This window comes from Pseudopipra pipra, chromosome 3 (genome assembly GCF_036250125.1).
Source record: "Pseudopipra pipra isolate bDixPip1 chromosome 3, bDixPip1.hap1, whole genome shotgun sequence".
Lineage (NCBI taxonomy): Eukaryota > Metazoa > Chordata > Aves > Passeriformes > Pipridae > Pseudopipra > Pseudopipra pipra.
This window is the reverse complement of record NC_087551.1, coordinates 48755550-48781408: the sequence shown is the minus strand read 5'-3', so window position 1 is coordinate 48781408 and position 25859 is coordinate 48755550. Positions and strand designations below refer to the sequence as shown.

General features: G+C 37.5%; 1 protein-coding gene across 7 annotated transcripts in view; it reads right to left on the bottom strand.

Annotated features, from left to right (window-relative positions):
- UTRN (utrophin) overlaps nt 1-25859 on the bottom strand; it is a 369967-nt gene that overhangs the window by 44054 nt on the left and 300054 nt on the right. For all 7 annotated transcript variants that reach the window (XM_064649024.1, XM_064649025.1, XM_064649023.1 and 4 more), the window contains 4 exons: nt 21790-21851; nt 20684-20758; nt 13107-13308; nt 6276-6361 (listed from right to left, as the gene is read on the bottom strand). In XM_064649024.1, coding sequence (XP_064505094.1) covers nt 6276-6361; nt 13107-13308; nt 20684-20758; nt 21790-21851 — 425 coding nt within the window. The remainder of the gene's footprint in view (nt 1-6275; nt 6362-13106; nt 13309-20683; nt 20759-21789; nt 21852-25859) is intronic.

Genomic DNA, 25859 nt, shown 5'->3' with positions numbered 1-25859 from the left:
TAGATGACCTTTAAAGGTTCCTTCCAAATCAAACTATTTTACGTTTCTATGAAGAATGAAATATTTCAGAAATCCATATCTTATGCTAAAATCTATGCCATCCTTCAGTTGGCTGGGGACAGAAGCACATTTGCTCTGAAGAGAGACTAGAAGTTACCACAAGTCACAACTGGCCATGTGAAATAGCTTAAAGCAAGAGCAGCAGCAAGAAAGACAACTCAAGCTTAACAATAATCACATTTTCTTCCTGGATAACCATGTCTGCTTCCATGTCCTTTCCCTTTACTGATTCCATTTTCTTAAGGTAGGTGTCAAGCCCTGCAGTATAAATGGATGAACCAGGATGACTGTAACGACGGAAAAAATGGATGCTGAAAGGGATCAAGAAAATTGTTCCAGATACAGGCACTGGGAAGGAAGATACTGCTTGTACCTACAGTCACAGTTAAGCACTGAATTTAACAGGCAGGCCTGTCTGCAGCATAGATGTTATTTCTCAAGTGCTTTCTTAACACATTTCTTAGATTGGATAATTTTAATTGTTAAAGTGTTCAGCCAAAATTTTTAATATGTTTCTGCCAATAATTTTGATTTATGAACTCCATAGCTGTGAACATTAACATTTATTCACAAGATTCATCTTTCCTGAAAACATCTTAAATGCTGAGTTTATCAAAGAAATATTTTTAAATTCTGTGAGTGGTACAAATTACAGAAGAAATGGAATTAAATTCTTATGTTCGTTCCAGTTGGCTTTTACATTGTCCTTTTGCACTCAGTAGCTGGCTTGGATTAAAACTTCAAGTAATCTTAAAAGAACAAAGAATCCATTTATATTATTCCCCTACTTTTTCATGTTTCCCACCAGAACAATCATTAATAGATTATAAATAAATGAAATTTGAAAATTCAGTCTGACTGCACTTCTGATTGAGAAAAAGACAAGCTTTGTTCAGAAACACTCAAGAGTAACTCTTATTACACTGCGTAAATTGTTTTGTCCTTCATTTAGAACAACTGTCAAGTTTTGTCAGTGTGCTTCAGATAGTCTGGTCATACTTTATTTCTTCTCAAAGGAGGTGGAAGCAGAAGAAAGGATCTTCACAAAATAAAAATCCAGATGGCTGAAATAATTTTTAGAGTTTGTCATATTTTTCTCACCCCTTTCTTGCCTAGTCAAACAGCAGCTACAGCATCTTCACCACTCAGTGCTGAGAAAAAAAACCACCACAGACAACAGTGGTGACAGAATTAGTACTGCTCAGCTGCAGGCTTGTCTTGGCAATCTCTGATCCTGGCTAGCTTCTTCAGCTAGGTTAGCATAGTTTTTCAATTTTTAAGAGTCAGCTTTAAAAAAACTGATAGTATAAAAAAAAAAAAAGGAAAAAAAGAAAAGTTTGTCTTATTCTGTTTGCATCAGTCTACAGTGGAAACAGGTATTAAAAGAAGAACAAGTCATTAACTGCTTGAGCTGGGAGGCAGATGAAGTAATTTCCTAAGCCCTAAAACTTCAGTTGACTATGGAGCTGGTAAATAGATGAAAAACTGTGTGACAGGAGGGGTAATAGGCAGAGTGATTAGCTAGGAGGAAACCAGCAAATACCTTTGAAGAACTCAAACTCCTCCAAAACACTCCACTTGAGTTTTATTTGTTTAACACCAGCAAGTGCCATAACCAAATGCAAGGCTATGGATTTTCTTTTCCCAAATCCCTCCAGTGTGGCACACAGGAGCAGAAGCTCCTAAACTAAAGGTATAGAAAGTGAGAATGCTCTTGCTATCTGGCCTACCTACTTCAAATAACCCATGAACTGTTCCCTGGCAAAGGAGGTACAGCAAGAGCAACTCAAGTGGCAAATGTATTGGAGAACAGCCTGTTTTAGCTCTGACAGGGACCACCTGGACAATATACTTGCATCAGTCGGAAAGGGGACCCCATAAATCACCCACCAGCAATGATAAAAGCCATAAACTCTTGTAAATGGAGTTTGTTAACATGCATATAAATATTAAATGAGTTTCAACATAAAATACATTGACATTAAGGTTAAACTGTATAAGGGACTCTATCAAAGGACAGGAAGAATGATTGAGGGAGCAGAGAAATGATTATTCAGACCTGAGTCATATAAAAAAACATACTAGGAAAAAAGGAAGTCAGTTAATCTTAAATAAATTCAGCCTCACACTAATATTTTGAGGATGACAGCAGTGGGACTCAAGCTGCAACTTAGCAGGACAGCATGAAAAAATGTACTTAATGGCTGATACAGAAAGGGATACTTGAAAATGTTGAAAAGTTTAATTCCTACCAAAATGATAATAAGATAGTAGAATGATGTCCACAACATATATGTTATGTTGAATTGTCACAAACAGAACGTACGTTCTAATTTCTTTTTTTTTTTAACTACCAAGTTCCAAATGGTTTGAAAATTAACAACATAAACTTAACAGTTAAAAATTCCCACCACATTCCAAGGATGCTGTACCTCATTTGAAAACTGAAATGCTTTGCAGATAAGATTTCTCAAGTAGCTCTTCTTTTTCATCTCAAGTCATACAGTTTTTGTTCATTAATAATTTAATGATTATTAATTTGATTTGGGTCATATGACTCAAAATTTACAAATCCACACACTATAAAAAATAAAAAACTTCAAATGGTTTTTTCTGTTTCTGCTGCCAATTTGGGCTTTTGGTATTAAAAATGAGTCCAGGTAAGAGTGAAATGCACACAAATGCATTCTGATGTAGCTCACAAGTGACCCTCCTGGTCAGAAGGGAAAGGAGAGCATAACATGGATACAGCCAGACCAGGGCATTGGCCTCAATAACGGAGAAGAAGCCCTAGATCCCTTGCCCTACAAGAACAGATGTGAAGCAGCTCACAACAAATGAATTACTTTTGCAGGTCCATTTTTATTCTCAGGAACACTCAGGCACGTGCTTGAAATTAAGCATGTCTTAAACATTTCCAAGAATAGGTATTCTTTAATTGCGGCTTTAGTAACTGGGACTTTTAATTAAAGATCCATTCTCATGTCAACCCTGAAGTCTACAATCCTAAAAAAGCAGCTTAATTAAATTAAAAAAAAAAAAAAAAAGTCACAGAAATTTCCCTGGCAAATAATTTTATAAAAATGTGACAAGTGAAAAGATTCTACCTACACTGTAAATGAACATACAATTAACAAAGTTCTTATTTTTGATGAAAAAAATGTGACTGAAGGTAGCTGATAAAACAAACCAAAAAAACCAAACCAAACCAAACCAAAAAAAAGGATTAACATGAGAGAAAGAAAAAAGAACAAAAGTTTGATTTCCAAAAGAAAGTAAAAGAGAAAGATGAAAGTCAGTTGTACTGGTAAACTGAAATTACTGTCCCCTGCCAATTTATTATATTATTTCATTAACCTGTGCTGGTTTCAGCTGGGCTAGAGTTAATTTTCTTCACAGTGGCTAGTATGGGCCTGTGTTTTGATTTGTGCTGAACACAGGGTTGATAATATGAGATTTTTTGTTATTGCTGAGCAGGGCTTACACAGAGCCAAGGCCTTTTCTGCTTTTCGTATTGTCACACTGGCAAGGAAGTAGGGAGAAGACAGAGCTGGGATAGGTGACCCAAACTGACCAAAGGGATATTTCAGACCATATGACATCATGCTCAGTCTGTACAGTGGAGGGAAGAAGGAAGAAGTGAGGGGACATCTGGAGTGATGGTGTTTGTCTTCTGAAGTAACAGTTACATGTGATGGGGCCATGCTCTCCTGGAGATGGTTGAACACCTGCCTGCCCATAGGAAACAGTGGATGAATTCCTTGTTTTGCTTTGCCTGTGTGCACAGCTTTCCCTATTAAACAGTCTTTATCTCAATCCACGAGTTTTCCAGCTCTTACCCTTCCAGTTCTCTCCCTGATCCTGCTGGTGGAGGAGGGAGTGAGTGGCTGTGCGGGGCTTGGTTGCTGGCTGGGGTTAAACCATGACAAAATCAAATGTCTCAACAGTCCTGAAATTATGCCTCAAAAGTCTGGTCTCTAGGAAGTCTGAACACCTGAGCAGACATTCTGCTCAACAGTTTTACAAAAGAGTGAAGGGTTCATCCAAAAGATTTTAAAACAACAAACTTGTCTATTTTACTACCAACTACTCTAAGCTTCTCTAAGGCTACAACATCTAAGGCACAATCTGTGCTCTGCTAAGGGCTCCAACCACAGCTGTATGATGACTGTCACTCAGAGGAGTCTGGAATTGCCAATGCCTCCTAAATGGTTAGAAGAAATATAGCCAAAAGGAGAAGCAAATTTCAGGAGTTGGTCTGAGAAAGGGAAAAAATCAGATGGTAGATAATTCGTATTAAGCACCCATGTTTGGGGGTCCTGCTCTTTCTTCCAGGTCACTGACTTTCTTGAAAATACTTAGGATTTCCACCACAGTTTTCACTTAAGGATCTGAAACCTCAGTAGATAAAACAAAATTTCTCTCACAAAGAGATGATTAGTAGGGTGTGACAAAATCAAAAGAAGCAAAAGAGCTCACACCAAAGCTTAGGTTTTGGCACACGGCTGGTGCCAGAGAACCCCAAAACACTGACTGCAAAGCCACTGCAAGCCAAGAACCAATACTTAACACTGTTACTTCCTTCCTTCTTTAGCAAAATTTTTTTCAGATTTAAGAGGTTTTGTGGTGACAATTTTAAGGTTCATAAGGACAATAAAGCTGAAAAAATATATCAAAGCTCCTGATCACAGGAGTTACAACAACAAAAAGGATGCATTATCAGACTAATATTTTCTGCTTCAAGAACCCAAGTAACTACTTTAATTTCAGATGTATTTCAGACTGAAGTTATGCTCACTTGGTACAAAAGTCTTCTGAGACTTATTCTGTACTAATTTTTTTAGGACTTTTCACAGCAATATTCAGAAAAAATAGTCCATGCTATTAACACAGATGACATAAAATCTGTAGCCACAATCAGCTGCGACTTCTATTTTACCACTACATACAAAGCAACAACACAAAAATTAATCAGACCTAGTAATTTCTTTGTTCTGCTTCAGTGCCTGCATTTGGTAACTGTAAACATACTAATGTATTACCAACAGCAATTTCATGTGAGTTTATTCTGAGGTTTTGGAGTTTTTTGAAACCATCTTTTGAAAGTGTTATCAGTTTGTTATCCACAACCTAACTGACTCCTGTACTTTAGGGAAGCTTTTTATTTCACACTAAATGGTAGATTACTCCCTGAATTGTCATTACTGAAAAAAGCTATGTCCGTCAACCTTCTTCAGTTATGGAATAATTCAAATATATGTCAAATGACATAAGGAAACTAAAAAACCCAAAGTCTCAGTATGCCATTCAAATGTCAAAATATGTCCCAATGCATAAGACACATACTTTTGCTCAATGTTAATAACCAAGATTATAAGATTGCCTACAAGTGCTCTTAAGGAAAGCAGAAATTTTTGCAGAGCTCAAAGGTACATGCAGCAAATTCAGTCTCTATAAATTTTTCATGTGTTTCCAAAATGAACCAAGGAAATACTGCAAAGAACAGCAATTTTAAGATGAATGTGCATAATATGTAAATGTCCATCACATAGGATGCTCCAATATAATGCTTCATCTTTTTTCTATATTTGTCAGGGGGTTTTGTCACAAAGTTACTCAATTCTCCTCTGCTCCTGAAATTATTTTTGTGAAATATTTTTATACTACTTAGTATTTCTCAAGCTTGTGAGGTTACTTAAATCAACATAATTTAAACTTTCATTGTGCAATTTTGGCAGAAAGCACATATATCAGAAAACCATTTTCAGAGTTCAGATAATCTTTCTCATGGACTACTAAATACAATTACTGGATTTTGATGTATTTCCTTGCTTTATCAGCCATAGAAATCTGATGCAATCAGTACTGACTTGCTTGATTTTTCCCTAAACAAAACATACACACACAAGAGAGAACAGAATTGGTCAAATATAATACTTCCCTATCTTCCACATGGCTATGTTCTCCTTTTCTTTTGGGGGCTGCAGTACTGTGACTTATGACAAAGCAGAACTGACATCAATACTTTCCAGTCAAGATATAAATCCTACTTTCTCCATTGTCAATGATGATAATGAAAACAATTCTGTTTTACTTACACACAAGAAAACTGCCATGTACAGGTATGAAAAATATTTTACTTCAAATTTCGCTGCAATATGTGTTGTCATTGTATGTGACTTAGTTATATAGAGTATTTTGTAAAACTTCCTTACATCTGTACTTCTCTTCCAGAAGGCCCTTAGAAAGAGACATCAAGCCAATTTTCAGGGACTGCACTCGAATCTTTCCAGTTCGGCCACTGAAATTATAAAGATAAGACAATTTAATAGTTTAATTTTATTTCAGTCCAATTCAAGTCTATTAAAAATACAAAGATATTGGTAACTTCTACTTCAAATATACTTCAAATCTCAAAAAAACCCCAAAAACAAACCACTACAAATCACATTAAGAATTGTTCCCTTACAAAAGCTCAGCTTGCCTTCTAAGCAGTTTACACATATTATTCCAAAGGACCAGACGATTAGCTCTGTAAAGCTCTTAATGTGATTTGATAATGTGATATACACAGAAAAAATACATGAGCACACAGCAGGAAAGCCTATTACTCAGTGTGAAACAAAAGGACTGCAATAAAACCAAGTTTTCATATCACAGTAATTCATTCTCTTTTTTCCCTTAATTTTTGTCTTTTATGTTTAAAATGCTCTGATATATATGTAATATCAGGACATAAACAGGCAACCACATGCACTAATTCAACGATGCAGAGCTGTTGTTCTTTCTAAGTAATGTAATTTCAGGCTCATCTTGTTCAACATGAAAAAAATATGTCCAAACTGAAAAAGCAACTTGAGAACAGGTAAGCGGGTACCAAAGCAAGTAATGTTAAGCCTGCAAGACAAACACTGTTCAAACATATACTAAAGCAAAAAAACCAGGTTACACGGAAAAGGACAATTTTAAAGTTCAAAATATCAGCGCAGAAACATATTCTTATGAACTCTTTTCTTTCAAAAATCAAAAACCATGACAGAATTTGTCTCCAAATCAGACGTGGCAAAAAGAAGTCATAATAATAGTAGTCAAACTGCACATATTGCCACGTAAGGTTAGCTGGCTCCTTAACCAACAAGTAAGATAACACTAAATTTAATATCCCCTCAAACATTACTTTGGTCCTTTCTGTCACACAGAAGTGATATATATGTTAATTACTTCAGGACTGGTTGTTACATATCTCTTTTCATCCTATCCATTCAACATATGGCCTGCTGTCTGATTTACTTCACAAATGTTGTGCTGAATACAAAATTATTAGTTTATTCCTGGATTCTTGATAAATTAGCTAAGCAACTTACAAATATTAATGCATTTTTCTTCGCAACCATCACCTAATCTAGTAAGACTAGACAGCATTATCTTCTCCATTCCACAAGCTGGAACAGTGGTACAGAGAAATTATTGCCAAATTAAATCAAAAACACCCATTACTTTTAAGACCTAGTTGGAAAATCGGGACCTAATTTTCCAGAATGTTAGAAAAGTGCCATCTATTTTATATATTCAAGCTTAGCTTCACATTACCTCTTTTAATTACAGACACTACATCATTCTGGTACATTTTACCATCTAAATGGTTCATTTTACACCTTTATAGAGGTATTTACCCATTCTTTCCTGTGTAGGGTTGTCTGTGTTTTAACCTTATATTCATCAAAAAAAAAAAAAAAGCTGAACATTCATCTGGGTTTGATTTAACTCAGGACTGACTACATCATTTGTTTATTAAAGACAGAAACTCAGAAAAACTTTGCAGCTAAAAGATCAGGGCTTTTAGCTCTCCACATCAGGTATGTGGAGGCTTCAAACTTCTCCTGATTTCAGCAAATCACTGTAGGATCTGTGAAAAACTTTCTTCACACAAAAATCATTTTCTGAGAAAATTATATAAATAATTACAAAGCCTGCAATATTTTTCCAAAGAATAAGGATCACTGAAAAATCAACAGAAAACAAGATTAGCAATATGAAGTCCAGAGGGACCCTATGTCCCTGGAGGAAGAGGAACAATAGCATAAAAACACCAGGTGCTACCAAGGAAAACTAGAGAATGAAGATAAGCCCACTACAGTTCAGACTTCTCTTGTCAAAGAGCTCTCAAGCCCTAGTGTGGTGATTTGAAAAACCTTTTCTCTGAGGTAGTAATGGTTTGCCCCACTGATAATACTGGACCAATCAAAAGTCCACGTGCACCCTACGGAAATTATATACCCACAGAAACGGAAGAGAAGGTGGTGAAGATAGTTTAGAAGGTAGGTAGCCATGATCTGAGCCACGAGGAGGCAGGGGGCCAGTGAGCCCCTCTGGGGCCCAAAGGCCCCCAGCCCCCAGTTGAGGCTACGGGAGACCTGGTATAGTGTCAAAGCTGGACCGGGTCCCGTAATCAAGAGCTGGAAGGGTTTCCTTACTGTCAGCAGCAGCAGAAGACACTGAAAGCAGCAGCGGAGCAGTCCTGAACAGAGACAGCAATGGCTAAAGGCCAAAAGATAGTCAGTAGCAATGAGATAATGGGAAGCCAGCTGAAAGACGCAGAGATGCTCCTGCAGGAGGGAGAGCTGGCAACAAAACAGAGGAAAACTCAACAGGGCTGTTTTGGGGTAAGACTGTATCACTTTCCCAAAACCCAGAGACCTCCTGAAGAGGAGGGGTGGACTTCCAAACCCTTAGGGAGTCCCAAAATGCAGCAGCAGTTAGGAGAGAGAGAAAGGAGCTGAAAAACTCAGAGTCATCCTGAGAGCTGAACCAAGATGGAATGCGGAGGAGGTGGCCTTGCCCTCCGCTGCTGCTACCCCTCAGCTGCTGGCAAGCTGAGACAGAGCAGAGGAGCTCTGGTAAGACTGAACTGAAAGCTGCCTTAAATGCTCTAACCCAAGAGAAGTGAAGGTCTCCAAGGAAAATCCCCTGAAGGCTCAGGCTCAGGGCTGGAATTTCCACAAAGTAAGAACAAAAATCCTGACTGCCATACTTAAATCTGCTGCCTTAGAGAAATGAAAGACACTAACCAGTGCCACAAAAAACTGAAATGAAGGAACTGTGGCCTGAGGAGTGACAGAAAGACTTTTCCCTTTTCTTCTTAAACTTTTATTGAACGAAAAGAGGAATTTAACTTAATGTAAATATATATTTGTATCTAAATAAACCTTTGTAAATATTTTCCCCTTCCCCCAATACCGAATAGTTGTGTTTTGTCTGAAAACTCTCCACATGAGGTGAGGAAGATATCAAGTCCATGCCATCACTAAACCCTCTCACAGGGGCAAATTGTGGGACGGGGCTTGAACTTAGAAATTGGATTCTTGGGAGTTTCAAACCACCACATCTAGACAACACTGACACTGCAACTAAGGACCACCAGGGACTGCAGCTATCAGTTATCTACATAGCCCAGCAACAGAAGGCAGCCTGTTAGATTAATGACGGTCCCCATAGGTGCTTCCTCTTGATCACCCACATTTTCCTGCCCTACAGACAGCCACATCCTTCCCAAAGTCTTCTTCCTGCTATCACAGCCTGCTAAGCTTTTCTCACTGAGTGCTCTATGAATCAAAACAGCTCATCAACACGGGGGATGCAATTAGAGTGCATGCAGAAAACTTCCATCAGCTACTGTCAAAACTGGGGCATGAAGCTAAGGCTGACTGAGCAGGTATCTCATCCTTCTCATTCCTCAGAAGTTCAGATTTTACTGAAATGAACACTCTGATAAGGCCTGGGTTATTAACTCAGCCCGGTGTTAGAATCTGCCAGGTGTATCAGACTCAGTCTGGTGTTAGAATCTGCCAGGTGTATCAGAGCAACGATAAATAACAAAGTTGTAATTCTTCAGAGAAAGATTGGGCCATAGAGAATAATCATGAAAGACAGTTTTGATCATATGGAAAATGTCGGCATATATACCACGGATAGCCTTCCGAAACTAATGTACCAAAGAAATTCAATTTAAAAGAAGGCATTATCAAAAGTATCCTAATGCCAAAAACAAAACAAAACAAAACGAAAACCCAAGAAAATTTAAAAGTTGAGATGTGGGAAGTCAGCTAAACATTGTAAAATTTTAAAAACAGTGCACATAGAAGTTTCTTTATGGGTAATTCTGATTGAAATGAGTCATTGCCCAGAATTAGTACTTATAGAAAAATCTCATTTCTAGGAGTGTTAAGCTATTCCATTAGCACTGAAAGGTATCAGCCCTTTTTATATAAATGACATCTGGATATTTTAGCAAATTTGACAGTATGTAGTCCAAAAGAATAACCATCAGCTATTGCTTTTGGATGCTATAAACACAGGCCTAATCAAATGATTTTATAGAGCAAACAATTCAAACAATTTCCTTCACAGCTCTCATTGTAAATATGTAAGATATTTATCTTTAATTGTATTTAAAAAAAAAATTAAAAAATCTCTGGTCTAGCCAAAACAAAGAACTTTAAGTTTGGAAAATGTTTATAAGGGCAGATGTTGCTGTCTGGAACAACCTTTGAGTCCTTGAAGAAGTAAAAGGGCCCAAGGGCTTAAGGGCCAAAGACATCTGCAGGTTAAGTCTGGAAAACTACTCAGTTTGTTATTAATCTGTGAATCCGTAATTAAATCTCAGGTTAAGAGCCTGCGACTAACAGATGCCTTTTGTAGGCAGTTAAACAATTTGAAACATTGTATATGTGTAGCACTCATGCAATAAAAAAATGGAAATACCAAGACACAAATTAGCTCTTCCCTGAAGGCCAATTTAAAAAACAAAGTCAAAAAAATCCAGCTTAAGTTTGGTGCCTGGTCTTTTAGCATTTTGTTTTTCATCCTGGAGTGAATTTGAAAGGGGAACAAGGAAACACACTGTAAAAAGTAATTTTCTCTCAGTAAACCTTCATCCTCCATTTTTCAAAGTTTAAATAAAGATTAAAGTACTTCATCAGCTCAAAGAATTATCTACACTAAGTTTTCAATATAATAATCAAGTGAAATGGGAAAAACAGGAAATGTTATTGAAAGAAAGGTTTTCTGCTTATTAGGTGCATTTTAAATATGAACAGATTAAACAGCTGACTTTTAACTGAAGTTAGGAAGCAAAGGTAATAGATTTGTAGTCAGTCTGAAAAAAAAAAAAACCCAAACCAATCAGTAACTATAAAAAATTCTCTGACACTATTAAGTCTCTTATTCTAAATTACCAATACCATTTCAGTCAAGCAAGTCACTTGATCTACTGCTCTATTTGCAAGTGATATGTTTATTCAGTCACAATACAGAACTCTGCAGAATAAAAATAACTGCAGAAAGAACTCCCAGTTATTAGTTGATGGACTCTCCAATTTTTCATTAGTAATGACGAGGAGTCCGACTAACAGAAATGTCACAATATTTAACAGTAATATTCAAATCCCAAAGTATAAGTAGTCAGCACATAAATGATAAATGGTTCTATGTACTCTATTCTCTCCTTCTGGCTCCCCTAAAATCAAAATAAAGTAAAATATCCACAAAAAATAGGAGAACTGGTATGTAATCCTCTGAGGGGAAAAAAAGCAAAAAGCTATGAATTTGGCACTGATTAAGCGAGCAAACATAGCGAAGATAACACATAAATCTACAAGTAACAGCTCTCTTTGGCAAAGCCAGGTGTAAGAATTTTTATCACTATTCGAGAAATACTTTCACTCTTTTTATCTTCAAATAGGGAGAAAGGAAATAAATTTTCTAACCAACCTCATGGAGCTTAGAAATTCTGATTTGTAATTCTATGTATAACTCCAAACTAAAGCACACGTTCAACTAGACACACTGAAGTGGACCACACCATGCATTGCACTACTGCGTTAGCTCCAGAGTAGTCCTGAAATGCCTTTGCTGAAGGAATGTAAAGAGACACATTGTAGGGCATGGAGGAGCTGATGGAAATCATGTCTTTCCCCAGGTTTTACTACATACGGGAGATGAGAATAGTGAATGCCTCTAAGAAAATGAGGAACAAACTCATGACTCAAAAGGACAAACAAATAAAAGCATACTGCTTGTAGGTCATGCAGGCTGACACAGAGCAGGGCAGGGCAGAGTTCCACATCAAGCAGAAGAAACAAGTGACTGGGGGCTCAGAAAGGACTGACCAAAACCACAGGGGACTGCTGAAGTGGACTTTCTCATGCTTTCTGAGGCTCAGTTCTCTCTCTAGAAATAGCAGATGTGTATTTAAATGAACCCACAAATTCTCACTGTAAGCATTCCAAAACATTCTTGAGGAAAACACAATCCCCTGGGGAAATACACCTTTGTTGCCAGGATGAGGGCAGGTGGACTACATAACACCAGCCCTCAGAATTCATATGTGGCAGGAGCTGCACCTGCTGGAAGCAAACAAGGACACTGCTGACCCTCTGGAATCAGACAGGCTTCAGGGCTGAGATCAGAACAACCTCTACTCAATAGAGGACTGAGGACAGGGAGCTCAGCCAGCATTATGGTGTGCAAATAACTAAGTGTAAAATAAACAACAAAACTGTCCATACCTGTGGCAGAAATAGAATCTGGTATGAATGGCAAACAATCTGGGAAATTTGGAACATTTAGAGCAGGAACACAGCTAAAGCAGTGTATCTAGCTCTCTACTCGCATATACATTTCTTGAAAACCTCTCAAAGTGTCTTTGGTAGTATAAAAGCAGTGTACCTTTTGTTCAGCGTATCTGAGTAGGATAGCATAAGAAATATGTCATTGCAAGCAACTGCACTTTTTCACTACCGAGTCAAAAATATCAAAATACGTAACTTTTTATTAAATAACTTTTTAAGGCTTTATCATTTTTCTATTATTATGAGCACTTGCTCAAGAAAGTAACTCAGAAAAAAATATACAACAGTCCTATAAGCCTACCATTTTTGATGAGTCACGTGTGCAAAAATTACCAATTTTGTCTCCATGATGCATACTTTGTTAATACTATATTATATTCCTGGGGTACACACTGTGACTAAAAACTTTTTACTTACCTATCATACACGTTGAGTAGCCAGTTAAGACACATGTCTACACAGAGAGGAACATTCACCATATCTTTGTGTTTCTCTTCAAGTCCACTGTAGATAGTAGTGAGACAGCTGATCACATCCTGGACACCAATCAGCTGGTCATTTTGACTTAACTTCTGTTGTTTGAAAACTTCACTTGTTGTGTTCAGGTCCAAAAGGTCCACTAACAACAGGTGATTAAAAAAAAAAAAAGAAAAAGAAAAAAAAGAAAAAAAGGTATGAATATAGAAGCCTGAGCATAGCATTGATAATACTTATTCATGTGCACTTGTTCGTGCGCATTGTAGCAAACACTGCTGAAAATTAGCTAAGTACCTTTCACTCAGTAACATTATAGTGACAAACCATTCTCTGTGACAAGTCAACAGCATTCAGTACTATATATTTAAAAACAGAATAAGAATACCATAATGACACTGCACATCTCACAACAGCATTAAAATAGCTGCTGAAGTAGTCTGTGTAAGTAGAGTATCCTAACCTCAGTGCACAGAGTCCACTAGGTTTATATGATTCTTCATATTGACCATAAAGCAGAATCCCATAAAATGATTATCAGTTTTGATTAACTTTAAAGCAAAACAAATTCCCCGGTAGCAATGTTCTCTTAAATGCAGTAACAACGTACTGAGGCCTGATTAACTGAACAGCAGCGGCTAAATTAGGGCTTAAAAGAAAGCAAGGAGAGGGACACAAGGAGATTATTTATTGTAGTTTTCCAGAACACTAAATACTATGCTTTGATGCCTTAAGCCCCTAATGGCTTTTTGTTTTTCTAATATTTGTAAGACTTGTAAGTTTTATAAGTAGGTTTTAAAAGCAGCAACCCCTCCCTTCTTTGTCCCTTGTCCCTTTCCCTTTCTCTAGCACCCTTGTTTATACATTCCTTAACCCTCTTACCCCATTCTATGCTCCCTATATCGATCCTACTTCTGAACAGAGCAGAAATGTTTAGTCTCTTGTCAAGGCAAGGCCTAGATTGTTGGCAGAACAGCATATCAGGGCCTAAACCACAGAATACGGTCAAGAATTAGGTAACTATGTACCCTTTGTGCTCTGATGAAGACAAAGATGGGATGAATAGGGGGTCCTGAAATACCTCAGACCCATTTTAAGGGGGCGGACCCAGGGTGGACCAGAGTAAAGGCCACAGGGTGGACACATCTGGGATTGGATGGATGGTATTATAAAATGTACCATCTCAGGCACGGCCTGCGTGCGCATCTTGTAGCATCTTAGCCTTTGCAAAATAAACCCTTTCTTATCTCACCCCTAATTAACTGCTCTGGAGGTTTTTTCAGCACCAAAATTCCACGGCAAGAGCTTTCATGAAAAACATTTTGATCTCTTTTATTACAAGATTCTTTGTACCAGCAGTTGGTGATGCTATGGATATCTTACAGATAAAAAGGATTTTGCTCCAAAACCACCCAAATGTCATTGTGAAAATCTGGGGTTTGCATGGTGAAAATAAAGCAAGTGGAAGAGAGCAAACATATATAGTATAATCCTCAGTGACGTTTTTTTACAGAAGAAAGGATTTTAGTGAAAAAAATACTTGCAATGTATTAGTATGCTTGGCACAGTTTAAACAACATGAAGTTGAAGTATATTTCAAGCTCATACTGAGCAGTTTCTGAAGAGTTAGTAACACATTTGCACTATAAATGCCATCTTTCAAAGGAAAAAAACCTCAACATGACACTTGTGTTGTGAATTGCTCTACACCAATAGTCATAGAACAAATCACAGAATCACAAAATCACTTGGATTGGAAGGGACCTTAAATATCATCTAGTTCCAACCCCCCTGCTATGGGCAGGGATGCCACCCACTAGACCAGGTTGCTCAAAGCCCCATCCAACAAGGCCTTGAACACTTCCAGGGATGGAGCATCCACAACTTCTCTGGGTAACCTGTTCCAGGGCCTCATCACCTTCTGTCATCTAATTTAAATGTCTTCTCTCTTAGTTTAAAACTGTTTCCCCTTGTCTCATCACTACCTGTCCATGTAAAAAGTCACTCTCCCTCTTTTTTTATAAGCCCCCTTTAGGTACTGGAAGGTTGCTATAAGTCTCCCTGGAGCCACCTTCTCTCTCCAGCTAAATCACCTCAGCTCTCTCAGTCTGTCCTCATAGGAGAGGTACTCCATTCCCCAGTCATCTTCAGGGCCTTCCTCTGGACCCACTCCAACAAGTCCACATCTTTCTGTGCTGAGAACACTACTCTAAGTGTGGTATCACAAGAGCAGAGCAGAGCAGAGCGGGATAATAACAGTGTTAAATAAGAACCACACAAGGGCAGCCCATGCAAACTGGGTAAGTCTAGCCTGGGATGAAAAACAAGTAAGTACTTCACCGTAAAATGAGAAACAGTACCTTGCTTTTCCTCCCCTGCACTAATACCAGTACGTTCTCTTCTAACTTTACAGTATCAGATTTACAGGGGGTTTACATTTGTTTGCTTTTTTTTTTGTTTGGTTGTTTGTGGTTTTTTTAAGCCCATCTCTTGGGTTTGCAAATAAATGCCAGTCATATATTTATCAAAGAGGCCGACTGGTAATTGCAGGAAAACACCTTACCACTAGTTTGACCTGAGGTAGATAAAGTATTTGGCAGTACACTCCCTGCAGCATAATCTTCTACAATAGCTGGAAATATACTGGAAAAGGCACACAGGCATGTTTAAAAACAAAACGAGCCTACACGCAGGTCAAAATGTAACCTTGACTACTTTTTGAAGCAGTAGAGGGAGAAGGGTGAAACGAAGTGCAAAACTATAATCAGCTATCCAATCACATAAATACTGAACTCAGGAGATAGCCACTTATCATGTTTTTCCTTCATGACCTATACAGGGGGGGAAAAAAACCCCAAAATTTTTGCAATCAGTTTGCTGGGTTTGGTTTTGTTTTAGCTTTGTTTTGCTGTGGTGGTTTTTTTTGTTTGTTTTGTTTGCGCTTTTTTTTGTTTGGTTGGGTTTTTTTGTGTTTTCTGGTTATTTTCCAGCCTGTTTGTATAAGGTACTTAATGGTTGGCTGAAAGCAGGCAAGCAGCTTCACATACTGACAGCATCCAAAAGCTGCCCTTTTTAAAGTCAGTGAACACTTGGAAAGCTTTGGAATGCCAGAAAGTTGTAGCCTTTGGGTTTGGCTTAACATAACCATCCTTGCACTGAAAACAGTAGTTCAACAGACACTAAGCCTGCTATCTTCACATCTTGATCTGCTAGCATTAAGGTCTCACATTCACATTTCTGCCAAAGGATTCCAGAGAGAGTTGGGAAAGGTATTTTCAGTATTTTCATACTAAAAAAGAAAACTCTGCTGCTATACTAATGCAAATTAAGCTAAAGTTACACTTTTGGATGACACCATCCATGGAAAACAACCAGAGGAAATTATTTCCACCCCTGCTTATTTCAGCACTCACCTGGCTAAATAACCTTTGGGTATTTATCCTGTCATGCCACTTCTGGCATGATGCCCACGCAGTTTTCAGTGCATTTGTGCAGCACCATTCTGCAACTGCTGGAATATGCTGAATGACCAATCCTGCTTTTAATCAACAAATGGGCACAAGGGCCACTTCTTTCCTTTCTGCAGCAAGGAGACCTTCCCAAAGAAAAACTATTAGCAGAAACCATATAATTCAGCACTGTTAAAGCAGATGTGAGTGACTGACTCAGTAGCAAGTAACTACATGCAGCTGCTAATGGCAAATTTGAGGCTGCTTTAATCCCATGGAAAATAGTCAGGCACTACTGTGGAGATTTTGTATTAAAAAGATCTTGTAAATGACAGCTGAAATGTAAATTTCCTGCAAAGGGACTGCACTGAAGGAAGTGCTCACAGCTCTCCCTCTTTTAGTCCCATGTGCCTAAATGTTCCATTTCTTCAACTTGTGTGGTTGATATTCCCATTAGCATTCTTAAATTTTAAATCACCTAGAGGAACTCAGTGTCAGAATTCTGAATATACATGGTGACTTTGTTCCTTTTTTGCCTTTCAGTAATACACTTCAGTACCTGGGGCACTATAATTTCTTGAAAATGAGCTAAAGTATGCTGGACAATAAAATATTATAGTCAGGATCTGGTGCTGCGTAGCTGCCCAGTACAACTGCAACACAGGACTCTCTCTGGCCCCATTCTTCTGCAACAGTGGGAAGGCACTGTCAGTACATCTGGCCCACACAATCAGAGAGGCTAAGAATTTGTTCTTTTCACCTTCCTTATATACCTGCCCAATAAAAACATGTAGGTGCATGCACACGTTTTTCTCTGTAGGAATCTATCTGTCAAAAAACAAGATGAAACATAACTCTAGTCCTATTTTAAAAAGGGAATGAGGAAAATGAGAGCAAATACCTTCACCAGAAACATGTTCTTTTGACACTTACCAAGAAGACAGATATGGCCTTCGCAAAGTTTTCTAAAGTACAGTTCTCAAATTACATACTCCTGAACCTGCTTGTATAGCACCAACATTGCATTATCAGTCTCCACTGCAAAGTCAATATCTATCGGGTGCATCCAGTTCCAGCTGTGCCCTTGGAGTTCCCACCCAAAAGGCCTTTGCCATTATACACACACACTGTGGCTGTGACAGCAATTTGTCTTATTTTACAGTGATGTCTATTTGTGGTGATTTGTTTTGACGTTTCCTTTGCCTTAGCACATAAGCCCTTCTGAACCACTCTGCATCCAAACACCTTTAAAATGCATCCACAGTTAAAAATACAAGAAATACAACGGAAGAATAAAGTAACTCAGACTAAAGAAAGAATGGCAGTGGCACAGAAGATTACTCTTTCCCTTCCTCAGAACAAAACCGCTAACAAATAAAAGTTAAGAAATTCTAGATAGTGCTGAACCAGTCTCCCCTTCCTTAGAGAGGAGGTGCTAGCACATCTGAGTTTTTGCTATCTCAGCCATTTATGGGACAGAATCAGGCTAAAAATCATCACAGTCAAAGGGAATTTGACATATTCTCTAGCAAGAAATAATCTGTTATGTGAACAATGACAAAAGGAACAGCACCAATTATATTTTTGAAGGCGGTCTTAAAGTTGTGCCAGATCATAATGAGTTCCTGCTCAGAAACAGAAAATTCATCTAGCATTTAGCTTTGTGGATAATCTGCAACGTCTTACTTAAAAACCCACAATACTGTGTTTTCACAAATTACACCAATCCTTTGTCAGGTATGTGTGTATAGTAAAGACAAAGTTTTTTTAGCTGTTGTCTCTTCCCACAAAGCATAGAGATGAAGCAAACAAACAGCTTCATAGATAAGGCAGATTGGATCTGTAGAAATGATAAGTTTTACTCCTGGCTCTTTCAAACCGGCATATTCTCTTTACTTCTTACTACTTCCTTCTGTCCTCCTCTTCCACCTCACTTCCCTGAAACTTGAGATGACAGGAGGGCACTTCTGAAAACCGTGAATGAGGAGAGCTAACCATGGCACTTACTACAGAAATTGATATATTTTTTAGTAAAAGTAAGAGCAGAAAGTATGGCCCTCTTCAAAGCCTATAGAAATAACGAAAGCGAAATCTGGTCTATAGAGGTCACTAGACAATCTGTATGCCTGTCAGAAATAAGCAACATGATTAGCATCTGTCATGTTCAATCTGTTTTTTCACACTCTTCCCTGAGGAGCAGCACACACAAGGAGAATTTTATCTTGCTTTCTGATTTCCTGCTTTGCTTTTTGTTTTCAGGTACATGCTGATGAATACTTTATACTCTGCACATTGATAAGTGGAAAGCTCATAATGGACTTCAGTCTTGCTGGGAGATGAAACTATAGTTTTGGATGGGACCACATCTCTTGCACAAAGAAGTGTAGGCTATGCCAAAGAAATAGTTTTTATTTCAATACCAACAGACAATTTTCCAAAGAACAGATTCTGGTTTTTTCCCAGATATAAAACCTTGAATCTAAGATCTTGAACTTGATTAGAAATTCTGTGAGAAGCCAGAACAGCAGATGAAGAAGGGGTGAGAGGTACTCATAAGAGCCCGTGCTGTGCACAGATACGCTCTAGTTTTCTGGAGTAGCCAGTTACCATCTCAGGCACAGCTTCATTTAGTATGATGCATATCAGAAGATCAGAATGCTGTCTTCTAGGGAGGAAAGGAAACTAACCACCTGGAGGTTGGGTAGGGATCCCTCTTTCCACAACTCCTTTCATGCTTGCACCTCTAGGATGGCTTTGCACTTCTTGTGTTCCTACTCATAATGTAGTACTGTACACCCTTCAGGGCTGAAAAGTCCTTCCACAGTAAGGACCCCTAATTTATAACAAGAAAATTTGCTAATGTCATTCACTACCTTTATACCCTCTGTTGCCAAGAGCTTCTAAAAGGTCTAAAATCCACAACCTTCACACTCATTCACATCCCAAATCTCCTTCCAAAATTTTCCAGTTTCCTTTTGCTTTTTCTACTTCACCCTATTTTCCTTCTGGTAGATGTGTGTTCTTATGTATTTCCTTTTCCATTCATAGTCCTAATAGTTTTTAAAATTCAGTTTGCTTTGCACAGGAGATTCAGACAAGAGCACAGAACCTCAGTGGAACATGTTGTATGACTTGGAGAAGTTCCAAGTCCAGAGACCAGCAGATCTCCTGACCTGTCACTTCTGAGGCTGCTAAACTTTGAATGAACATGGTAGTCATGCAACCTGCTGGTGAATTAAAACATAGTTGTGATATAATATAAAACGCTTTTTAAAATACCTAGCAAATATAGAACAGAAAATTGTAGATACAAACGTCAACTTTGGAAATGAAGTCACTGAGCCTACTCAGTAGATACCTATCCTTTCCTACTGACAAAATATATGTGTACTTTAGAGCAGACTGAGGCTGAATTATTAGATTGCTTGGGAACAGGGACAAATGCCAATAGGCTTGGGCAGAATATCCAACGAGCATATTAAATGCATTGTTATTTCCCATTTAAATTTAAGATCATTACCCGTATCCCACATGCACATATACACATACTATTATTGCCATTAATAATAGTAGTTTATTCTGTCCTGGTAGCTTTTTGTGATTAAAATATACAGCAATACCAACTGTATTGTTGAGCAGCCTGAACATCTTTTTAATTGAAGTTTGCACAGCATGGAACAGAACTCTCTAAAATATAACAAAATACCTGAGTTTATGTCACAGGTCAGGACTTTAGCTCACATCATTCCACGTCGGTTTGTATCAGCGCATATCAGGAACCGTATGAAATACTCAATAGGTCCAAAATCTATTTCCCTATCACTTCTCAAAGCATTCTTAGTGGGCATACCATTTCAACTTACCCGCTGCACCTCTTTCTTCATTACTTTATTTCATTTACTTGCAATAATGACACCTACTATCGGCAATTCTTTTTGCCATTTTGTTGGTTGACAGTGTGCCAAGGATGAAATCTGGTCCACTGTTAAACATTAACATTGTTAGACTGAAGATGACTCTCCCTCCTCCAAGTACTATAGAGAAACAATTTGTCTCAAAGCCCAAACTCACAGCACAATGCCTTCTGCAGTCTCCGGATTTTGATGGCTGTACGGTAGGCAGAGAAGCGTACGTTGTTCAAATCAGCTGAAACAGCAGAACAGAAATATGAGAGGCTCTAAATATAGAGTCCATAATTTTCCTTTACATATAAATCTTCACATTTTGGAAGAAGTCTGTTATTCCTTGTCTTCTCTGTAATGAATTAATAGGATATATCGGAGCAAATTAAAAAAACTGACAAGTTGGGATCTCAGTCCAATCCATCTGCAGGGAAAGCTTTCTGACTCTGACAGTCCAGGACCTTAAGAGATTGGCACCCCAGAAATCCTAGAAACACTAGCTTGAAACATGCTAGAACACTAACTTGGCACATATAATACATACACATACAGTAGAGTTTTACATACATGTTATGCACTGGTTCATAGTTTCTGGACAATTGCTCAAATACAGTATGTTTTGCAAATAATTTACAATTCCATCAGATAACATACAGGAAACAGAGGGCAGCAAATGTCACAGTAACAGAAAAAAAATGCCTTTTTAAGCCATAATTTCTATGCCACTACTTTGTAAGCGGTGTTTCAAAAGGAACAGTCAGATAGCTGTAAGATTTATTTTAGAAACTGGTACAGTAACGTTTTTTCCTCACTTAACAGCATTTTTAGCCTTTCCCTCCTAAGAATGGGAGATTTCACAGTAAATGCTGATGCTATCAGGGTACATCAAACTAATTGTATCATAACACAGTTTAGCCTTTACCAAAACCATAGCTGCTCTAATTTATTGCAAAAATTAGTTCCTTGCAGCCCAGCATCCTGGCTTAAACACACAGACAGCCTATATCATTGGACAATTCCTTTTGAAGTTAAAAGAAAAGAAACAAGGTACTGCCTTTAAGTATACAGAGTATATTGTTCAGAATTAATATTAGCAAAAGACAATACGTATGGCACGACCAAGGCAGTAGGTTTCATGCAGAGTGTGTCTCACTGCAAACTGGGAAATGCTGTTACACACAATTCATGGCAACTCAAACATGGTCATTATACAAAGGAGCTTTTACTCATGGAATAAAAAATCACATAATATTTTATTTTAAGAAATGCACTCACCCAAGGACTGGAACAGATCAGTCATTTTAGGATGATCCCAACAAGTTGTCTGTGTCTCATGACTACAAAGGAACAAAGTAATCAGAGTTTCAGGAAACACAATCACACTTACAAAGAATAAAACCCAAAGGTATTCTGATTTTCTGCATATAAGCGGCAAGAAATCCCTCAGCACTAATTAAAACGCATAATCTGTGTCATTCAGTTCCTTGACTTTCTAATCAGAAAGTTAGACAGGCAATAGCCCACCCATATTTAAGAATATTTACTTTCGATTCTAACTAAGACTATAACCGTTGAACTCTGATCCTGCAGCTAAGAGGTAAGCTAATAAGGTAAAATGCAAAAATTTCCCGAGGCTGTAAAAACAATAAACATACTTGTAAAAACAATTAAAAAATAAAAAGTATCGAGATTTTATTTCAATCTTCATTGTATATCTGAGTACATGTATCAGAACACATATTATACGTACATTTGTACGTATTATCAAACCATTTAGGTTGGAGAAGACCTTTAAAATCATGAGAGTCAAATGGAAATTGCTGTTCACAACCAATCAATAAGTATCTTCATTTATGGGGTGCACTCTATACTACTGTTCACAGAACAGAGATACAACAGGCAGCATCCCTTTACCTACTGTTTAGTGATGCTGTTTCAATTTATCAAGGTTTCAAGTATGCAGCCGTAGGGATCAAAACATGTATTATGTCCACAGAAATCTCCAGTTCCCTTCTGTGAGTCACATTTTACTTGTATTTATCAATATTAACTGCTGGAATGATTGCACATTTTTACTCACGAAGTATTAGATTTGAATTAGATTTGCAAGATAATTAATCAGAGAAGTCATGTTAAAAAGATCACAGAATTATCTTTAAAAGTTAATGAAAATGAAATTATGCTAGGTTAGCAAATTTAACAGTAATGAGTAGAGAATGCCATGTATTTCACCTTTGTTTCCATCTGAAAATTGATAATGTGCACACTTTTTTTTCCACGTAGAGGGAGGGATACTCTGATATAAATATTGACTTTAAATACCATTAAATGTAGTGAATTCTATTATCATTTGGTATATAAGTGGCTGTACCTCAGTGAGTGCACAATAATTTATCATCAACGTTTATTTTTTAATTGAGAAACCAACCAAGAATGAACCGTTTTATGGTAGTTGGTACAAAAAAATGGGATAGAAGGTCTTTGCTCCGAAAAGCTGCAGAGACAGGACAAGGTACCATAAAGGGGAGGCAGGCTCCTAACAAAGGAAGTGCTGAGGGTCCTTCTTTAGATTACCCTCTGAGATACATTAGTAGAAAGTGCATGAAATACAGCTCTGCATAGGGGATACGATCTTCATTTTAGAGTCCATGCACCAGTGTGACCCTTCTAGCTTTCAGTCTAGCCTAAGTCTTCAGAGACAGCTTCTCCCTGTCATCAGGCTTCACACTCTGCCATGGATCTCATTTGTCTATCTGGCATCATCACAACTTTGTGAGGTGTACTTCATGGAAGTTCATAGACAAAATTACATATTTTCCTACTAATACAGTAGGTAGAAATCTTCTTTTCCCTTTCTGTGATTATTCCTAGTGGATAACTGAAAGGAAGGAGAAGCCCTGCACATGATTATATTTAAACAAGAGAGATTTATACAACAACCAAAACAACTTCTGCTAGACCTTGATTGACTTTGAAATGCTATAGCAAACAGTCCCCAATTCAGAAGAACATTAAAGAACATATTTACATCTGAACACATTTTTCCTGAACAGAAACTTTTATTTGATTTCAGTGTGATATCATCATCACATGAACTGCATTCATGTTTCACATTCAAGCCTCTGATATACTGCACTCCAAAGCTAATGCATGCCAGTATCTAAATCAGTGGGTTTGCACTTTCTAGATAGACACTTTTAAAACAGCACTATGTTTATCCTTGTCCAGAAAAGTCATTTCAAAAACAAGTTGCTTGACAATCATTTTCCTGGAAAAGGCACACCAATAAATCATCATGAAGCCAGCAACAAGAAAGGGATGTATCTAGGTTTGGTGCTTTGCCAAGGTAAAGGCAACTGACTACAGCATTCTCAAAAACCCTAGTGTCAATGGACTACAGTATATTAGAAAAAGAACATATACAGCTTCAGTAAATAGGAACAGAAAATATAATGGTTCAAACAGGCCAACTTATTTAATAACCTCAAAAGTACTCCTGAAGCTGACAAATGCCTGCACTATCATGTTAAGCAGGATGTCATAATTATCATGTTGCCAATTAGGATTGATTTCTGCTGACAAACCCCATTGCAACTGCCCACAGAAATGGAACCAATATGCATTCATGGCTAGGCTTCGCGAACGAAGATTTGGGAAGGCTCTACCCACATTTGCTACAGGCACGCTGGTGGCTTATGAGGCCAATACGTGACAGACATATCCGATTGCAAAAGGCACAGCAGAAAGACTCCTTAGATGGTGTATTCTGCAATACACGGTTCTTTCTGCGTTGCCTTTTTTCCTCGAGGGTGATCCTGCGTGTGTTCTCAAAGGAGACAGCTGCGTTATAGATGGTGTGTCTCCAGGCCTCTAATAAAGCCTGTTTTAAGGACATTGCTTCATAACTTTCCTAAGAACCCCCCCAAAAGTCAAACCCCAAAACAAAACAAAAAACCCAAAATGCCAAACAACTAGTAATTTTGCTATCAACATAATAACTGAAAAGGATTTCCTAGGATTTTCTGAGAAAAAAAAGTCTTAACTAAAACACCTTCAAGCTTTTATGTTAAAAGTAAAGGAGATGGTAGGACTGTGACAGAAGCTATACATATATGTATACATAAAAATACATTTCTCTCTATTTTAAATGTTGAAATATTAGTGCAAGCACTGAATGTAAACAACATGCAATGCGGCTGAACCAAATCCTGTTTACTGCCTTAGAAACTACGATGTCAAAATTAGGCATGATTATAAAGACTTTGTTGAATTGCAGCCTTTAGTTCTGAGTTCCCTATTTTCTAGCATTGAAAATACAGTTCCATGAACAAATCTATTTCCAACTAGTGGGGTGCTGTAAGAATCTCACCTGGGAAGTGTAGTAGAAGTGCAAAGTTTTTTTTGCTAGGTCCAGAGACCTTTTTCTTTTCTTAAATTTTTTTTTATTAAAAAAAAAGGAAGAAAAAATAGTTAAATACTTGGATAAATCCTCACTCTTTTCTTATTATCCCTCTGGAAATATACTCCATTACACATTCATAATGCTTAATTAGGATGTGGGTATAGTTAATTGCTATTTAGATTACATCTTCTAAGTAATTTATAAAACAAAATGCAATGAATTAGAACTTATTTTACTAATCAAACTTTACCCCTTAAATCAAGTTTCCAAGATTTAAGAACAAACAACAGTTTCATTATTGAAATTGTATGCTTTAAATACAAAGTGTCAGTACCACTTTATCTGAAAGACTAAAAAAAAGTGACAACATGCCACACAAAAAAACCCCTGTTTTGTTTTTTCTTCAATTTTTTATTTTGCTTAAAGTGAAGCAGAAAATGTGAAGGAGATATCCAAAACCTTTATATCCTGCACTATCATCTTGTTTCTCAATTTAATGCAGTAAATACCTGAACAGCTAAATTTTCCCTTTACAGAACATGAAATTTATTCCTAATAAAATAATAAACATAAAACATTTTTATGTTTCTATTTTAATTGCAAGAGAAATACATTTGTGCCAGACTGTGTACAGATTAATGTGTTTTTAAAACTTATCACTTAAGTTTCTTTCTATGCCATGCAGATTTTGTGAGAAAGGAGGCCCAGTGAACATCATCTGGTGAAACTGAAAAAAAGGCAAGAGAGAATCCCTTCCCCCTGACTTGTCCACAATTACCTTAAAGTCAGTACTATCTAACAGATGCTAAATGACTACAGAGGGTGAACATGACTGTGCCAGCTTAATCCAAAAACACCTAGCAAGAAAGCATTGGTAACAGCTGAGCAATTCTGTACATAGATCCAGTAGAGAAGAGGAATGGGTTCAGAGTGAGTGAATCAT